The following is a 6,787-nucleotide window of genomic DNA, read 5'->3' as shown; positions in this document are numbered from 1 at the left end:
ATAATAACTAAAATAGCTAGGGAGTATAATTTCTATATATTGGATAAATGCCATATTCCTTGTCAGATAATGCTTTTTGTTCTAAATGGTTGGCATAACCTCACAAAAGAAAATGCATTTCATATATTACCAGTATCATTCTCCTCATTAAAATCCACAGTACTCAGAAACATAGTAGTGTACATACAGAAGGCAAGACAATGAAGGTTTTTGGCTCTGTCTACCTTCTTCTGCAGGCAGTTACTTTGCACCACAAAACTAAGCTCTCCCAGGAAAAATAAAGAATGGCACCTTTGCTTTCTCTGAGTTGGTGGGAAGTTGCCATTGACTTTAAACCAGAATTTAACCTTAGGGACAGAGATTTGGATCTCTGGGATTGAAAAAGATTCAATTAAAAGTAAGGATAGGGTAAAGCTAAAGAAACAATGAGTCTGCAAAGAGCCCAAAACAGTTGGTCTGCAGCTTGTCTGTTGCTTTGTGCATGGTATTTTTCACACACACAGTTTCAGAAGGAATGGTTAACATTACAAAGAAATTATAGTAGTCTTTTAAGACTATCATTGTGCAGCCAGTGGGTAGGTCAGGTCCACTAGCTATTAAAAAAAAAAAAAGACAGAGGCATCCCCATTCATCCCCACAGGACAGTGAGCATAACGGGGACTACTGAAGTAGAAATGGTAAAAACACTATTATTGACTGCTGAGAAAAGATGGAGATACATTCATTGTGGAGAAAGGTCTGCGTTAAGAGCAACACCTTATTCTGCTGGTGAAACAAATTCATAGAGTGGTGTAACTTTTTCTCCTTCATTTGACCTCTGTTGTCTTTTTATTTATGGCCTCAACAGATTTGGCTTCTTCTGTGTTTGGAAGTCCTTAATCAAAACAACTGGGGATGGTGCAGGAGGGAATGTACCATACAATAGCACCATACACCATGGTGGGCAGTGGAGAGTTACTATTCTAACTTTTAAGGTTTTAACTCAAGCTCTAAAAGTGCTAAAAGTTTTGCTATATGTGAATTGAACATGCCATATTAAAACTATCAGGAAGATCCTATTATGAAAATTTTGAGCTATGAAATTTCATTCTTTTAATTTGCACCAGACTGGCTTTGCTCAATATTTTTAAGACTGTGATTACAGCAGTAGGTACTTTTGTGATGTTTGAAATACGTCTTCTCAGCAAATACGGCTGAATTTTACAATTAAAGATGGTGATACATTCTTCAGTGCATGTTTGATCTTAAAATTGTTTGTGCAAAGTACACTGGACACACAGTTTTGGCACAGGCGTCCATAAAGAATAGAACGAGTCAAAATTGTTCCTTAGTCTGAAGTTGACGGACCATGGACTTTCGAAGAATCACAATATTGAATTTTATATTCACTTGATGTTCACTTCAGGAGAGCAGCAGGCTGGGCAGAGACCGGTAGGCAGGGCAGGGGGCAGGCATGAGCAGGGAAGCAGAGGCAGGCGGCGCAGGGCCGGGGCAGCGGCGCTCCCTCCGGGCCCCGCGCGCGGCGAGGGTCGCCGCCACCCCAACTCCCCGGGGCCAGGCCGAGGTCTCATCGCTATGCGCGGCGCCCGCCGGTCCCGCCGCTGTCTGCCTCAGCCAGGCGGCGGCGGGGCCCGGGACCCCCCCGCTGCCGCCCCATCGCCCGCCCCCGGTGCGGTGGGCCCCACGCCCTCCCCTTCCTCCACCCGCGCCCCCCTCCACCGTCCGGCACAGGACCCTTTAAGAGGAGGGGGCAGCGGCTGGAGGGCTTGGCCAAGGGACGGGGCCGCTCCTGCGAGGGCTCTAGGATTGGGTCGACCAGCCGAAAAAAAAAAAAAAAAGAAAAAAAAAAAAAAAGGAAATGAGGGAATTAGAAAAGAAAAATAGAGAGGGAGGTGTGGAAGCAACAGAAGAGAAAGGAAAATAAAAGAAAAGGGAAGCCGTCCCCAAATTGTGCCAAGTCCGGGAGCGAACAGGGATGGTGCTCGCCAGCTGGCTTTTTCTGCTGCAGGGCTCCCTCCTCCTGCTGGCCAGAGCGCGGCAGAGCCGCAGCCTCACCGGTGCCTGCCCGCTCCACGGAAAGGTAAGCGCCGGGCGAGGGTCTGTGCCACCGGCCGCCGGGGACAGTAGCGCGGGGGCTGCCGCGACCCCGCCGGGGCTGCGCGGGGCGGGAGGGAGGGCTCGGCGCAGCTGTTTGTTTCCCTCGGGGGGCGGTGGCGAGAGGGTGCGCGGAGCCGCCGTGGGCGCGGGGTGCGGATCTTGGGCAGCGGTCGCGCGTGACTGCCGGGAGCGGAGCAAGGGAGCGGGGCGGGTGGAGGAGGGCGGTTTCTTGGGGCAATGCGCCAGGTGGACGACCACCGCTGGGTGCCGACGGAGGAGCGTTACGGAGGACGAAGACCCCGGGATGAACCCGGGCAGATCCTTTTCCCCGCGCCGTGCAGGATGAGCTACGCCGCTTGCAACAGGACAGGCTCGCCTGGGGTGACTTGCTGCCAGCATACCTCGCAGGGGGCGGCCTCTTACCTCGCTGCTGAACGCCGAGCGTGGTGGAGCAGGTTCGGAACAGAAAAATGGCCGTGCCCCTGAAGTGCGAGTTAGGGGTGATATTCTGGCCACTGCGAAGCTTGCGAGCAGGGTGTCATTTCCATTAGAAATCAAACTGAGAAAAAGCAGTTCTCACTGAAGTTTCTGAGATAAAAGTACCAAAAATCATGCAGGAAAAGCCTTCCTGAACTTTGTGTTAATGCATCTGTTAGTGTTAACAGACCATCCGTGCTGTCTGTAGGCATCTGCTTGGACCTGGAAGCAGCCTGACCAGAGGTGCTGTGCACCCAAGACACTCCCTGGGACATGTGTCTCACCATTTGTGTTCATCTCCTGCCCCAGGCAGGGTTACCTCCTCCAGCACAGCTGTTAAGGGCCTGAGCTGGAAGACCTTAGAAGTGCGTGCAGACTCGCTGCATTGGGAAGGTGCCAAAGTCACAGTGGGCTTGCTGCAGGGTAGGTGTACCAGGGTAGGTGTGAGAAAGCTTTGCAACTATGAAGAAGGTGTTGTGGATGATTGTTTTATGATCTTGCCAATTTGTCGCAGATCCTGATATATGATCACTTAAAGCGACTTAGAGTTCGATGACAAGGGTCACTCTATTACTTACTACCTGGAGAAAAGATACAAAGGAAAATCGAGCTAAAATCTATTTAGAATGATTTACACAGAGATTGGAGGTGCAAAAAGGTAAGGGAGATCCTCCCATTGAGTGACAAGGTTCAGAGTAAATCCCCTAAACTCCTAATGGAGCCTAGGTGTGGCTGGATCCAGACTTCGTCCCAGACTTGGTCAGTGGTTTCTGGCTAAAGGATTGTATGTGCATACCCAATTCTTAATATCACTTGGCTGAGATTTCAAAGTTTCATCATTCTTATTCCCAATTCAGTTACCTTCTGTCTGGGCATCCGGTGTTAGTTTGCTCCGAAGTTCGAACCATTCAGTCTGAGCATCTGGTGGTAGTTTACTCCAAAGTCTGAGGGTTTTCCAGAACAGGCTGAGGCATCAGATTTTATTAAAATAAATAATTTAATAAACTGGTAAGGCAGCAGGGTCACGTCGAGCTGGGTGCCTCCGGAGAGAGGGGACTCAAACAAAAAATCCCTGGGCAATTATTACCCTTACAGACTATTCACCCACCCATCACACTTTCACACTCCTTCCACGCACCCTTTGGACCAATAGTGATTCTGGCCTGAGCTCTTCTGACATCTTCTGAGATCTTATCAGATTCCTTCCGTGTCTTCGGACAGGCCGTTTGTTATATTGTTGAGTTGCAGTTGCTGTTGATGGTTGTAGCCTTGAAGCCTCCTATCTTATGATTTACACTGGCTGTGGAGACCCCTGTTTTGAGTAAGTAGGTACACATTCAGTAAATCAAAGTGAAAATTTTCAGCTTGCAGCCTGAGGTTTCAGCAAGTCTAGCAACTCATGCTAAGTAAGTAAGGCTAAGCAAACAGCACACTAATATCTCTTAACATTGAGAAGCATCCCTGGTCAAGGGGAGAGTTGCCTGGCGTGCAGTCCAATTGCTGTTCAGGGAGAACTCAAATTGGGCTTATCCACTGATCTGTCACTGGTAAAAGATCTCTCTGCCTTGAGAAGCGACCTTGAAAGGTGTCCCAGCTCAAGGGGAGATCACCACCGTGCAGCCACATTGCCTAGCAGGGAGAGCTCAAAAAAGGCTCACTCAGGCTGTCATATTTATGGGATAAAGTGGCTGGCTGGTAGTCAAATTGCATACAGTGGGAGAGGTATGTGCAAGACTTCGTGTTGCTCTGCTCCTTTGTGGGTTTCCTGTTGGAGTTCTTGGCCTGGCTACGGCTCAGGACTTTATCTTCTGTGGACCCTGTACCAAACTGATGCTGGTTTGGATTAAGCAGGGGGCAGGTTGAGTGCATCTGTCACAGAAGGTCTGCTCTGAGACCTTTCTTCTCTTTCTCAGCTGCACATGCACATGTAGCCCCTGGTCTAGGGGCCTTGCTGCATCCAGCTGAGCATGGCAGCCCCACTGCAGCTGTAGAGGCTGAGATGTCTCCTAGGCTTTAGGGCACTGCTGATTCAACCATATGCTAAGCTACATGTGCGTCACTAGAGGTGTCTGCCTGAGCTTGGATTTGACAGAGCTTAACTCTACTTTGGGGGACAGTACCTTACCAATTTGCTTGTGCCTGGAACCAGTTTGTCAACTGGATTTGTAGGCAGCCAGCTGTGACACTGCCATAAAGCCAGGTAAAGTCTCACCCCGTTCCCCTTGAGGGCATGAAGTGCAAAAGCTGTAGGCTGGCCTTAATCTACTGCAAGGAGCTAGTGAGAGCAAGAAGGAAGGGGACAGCCCCTGAGAGTGTGAGCAGAAGTCGAACTTGTGGAAATTGGGTAATTCACTGATTTGGTGGGACCCAGGGAGTTTTCCTCAGGAGGCATTGACTGGACTTCTGCCAGATATCAGCAAAACTGGAGGTGAAATGTGTTAATGGTATCTCATTATCTGGTGATTACTCTGTCATTAAAATGTGAGACCACTTGTAGTTCTGGTATTGGCAGGCTGTTTCCTAGGGTCCTTAGGACAGTGGTGGTAACCACACTGTCTAGGAATGGTGTCTGCCTTATTTGCAAAGCTGTTGAGTGTATCCTTATGAATATTTACACTGACCGCTTGGGAAAAAATATTCCTCCTTGTCACTGCACCAAGGCTTTTTGTTTATCTGAATTCTTTATGTGATCTCTTTTCTTACCTCTCTAGATGACAGGTATACCTTTCTTCTTTTTGACCAATTTCCTAAAGCTTCTGTTGTGAAAGAAATATATGCATCAGTACCTGAAAGAGAGAAGCTGCTATTTCAAGGAATGAACATACAATACTTTAGAGGGCTCTCTCATCATCACTCCTAATTATAGCTGCAACCAATAATGTGCCCCATCATTCTTTTTTTTAATAGGAAGAACAAAAGACTTTGAAAACAGTTAATCTAAAATAAAGTATGCTGGAATCCTTTGGGTTATATACCATTTACTAAGTAATGTGGTCTGGTGGTGCTTTCTTTTTGCTTAACATTGAACTGTATTGGTAAATTTAAAGCCAGAATCCATGGATTAATAGCAGAATGCTTGTGGTTGTAGCTGGTTAGTATTTTATGTATATATTGTATATATATGTATATATTATGCTAGTTAGTATTTCCTGATAGGGGGCCAATTCATTTAAATGGCTACCTTTCCCCATATATGCACTTCAGCAGAGCAAGTAATCTGCTCTCAACCCTTGGCTTTTTAGTTAAAAATTTTATTTGTTTTTTTTGTTTGGTTGGTTTTTTTTAAATTTCTGACAAATGGAGACTGAATGTATGTTCTTTTAATAGTTGTAGCCAGTGCAGTGTTTATCCCCAGGTGAATTCTGCTTACAATCTTAAGCTGAGTTTGAGATGTCAGTAATTCAGGTGGGCAAAAGCTCAAGGAATGACTACTAAAAATGTGCCTAGCATTTCTGTGTGCATTACCATAGATGCCTGGGGCACTTTACGTGGTGAGTAAAGGCACAGTACCTCAATTAGGTATAAATGAACATGACAAGGTACAACACCAGGATAGATAAGAGGAAGGGAGAAAGCCATATAGGGAGGGTTATAGGGCTGCCTGCCTGGGTGAAATACTGCATGCCACATGCTCTGGATTCCGTAGCAAGCAAAAAATTTTAAGAGAATTTGTGGATTGAGAAACAGTGCAATCCTGAGCTGAGGTTTGGAAGATGTGGCTGTGGGGCCAAGTGGTGAGTATGATGGTTAGGGGTCCTGAAAGACACTGAAGCCACAGGGGGCACCTAGATTGCATAGCAAGTTATACACTTTGTGCTGCAAAATACATAGTCTACATAGATGAGACTGACAAGATGGAAGGAAGTAGAGTGATGTAGAAGGAAGCAGACTGGGGTAGGTTTCCCATGTCTGGAGTTCACATCCGGTTCCTCAGTCTTTGGACAGCAGTTTTCCTTCCCCTCTGAGTCTCCGTTCCCCATATTGTAACTGATTGTTACTGATTTGTTATTAATTTGAGTTGATGATTTCTGGTGATTTTGATATGGAAAGATTAGGACTAATCAGTTAAATGGAATTTCACAGGAATATCAGTTTTTATAGAAGATAGTGGTGTAATGTTTTAAGTAGTCATAGAGATATTGTATTTAGTTTAAAGTAACCATACAACCAGTTACGCTGCTGGACGAGGTACCATTGTTTTTAGACTGTTTGG

General features: G+C 46.5%; 1 protein-coding gene across 2 annotated transcripts in view; it reads left to right on the top strand.

Annotated features, from left to right (window-relative positions):
• Positions 1-1,446: 1,446 nt before the first annotated feature.
• The window catches only part of LOC141937756 (metalloprotease TIKI1-like), a 90,096-nt gene continuing 84,755 nt past the window's right edge, over positions 1,447-6,787 (top strand). For both annotated transcript variants that reach the window (XM_074855871.1, XM_074855870.1), the window contains exon 1: positions 1,447-2,080. In XM_074855871.1, the coding sequence (XP_074711972.1) occupies positions 1,976-2,080 (105 nt within the window). In that variant the 5' untranslated portion in view covers positions 1,447-1,975. The remainder of the gene's footprint in view (positions 2,081-6,787) is intronic.

Source organism: Strix uralensis, chromosome Z (genome assembly GCF_047716275.1).
Source record: "Strix uralensis isolate ZFMK-TIS-50842 chromosome Z, bStrUra1, whole genome shotgun sequence".
In the NCBI taxonomy this organism is placed as follows: Eukaryota; Metazoa; Chordata; class Aves; order Strigiformes; family Strigidae; genus Strix; species Strix uralensis.
Note: the sequence above shows the minus strand (reverse complement) of the source record. Positions and strands in the feature narration are given on the sequence as shown.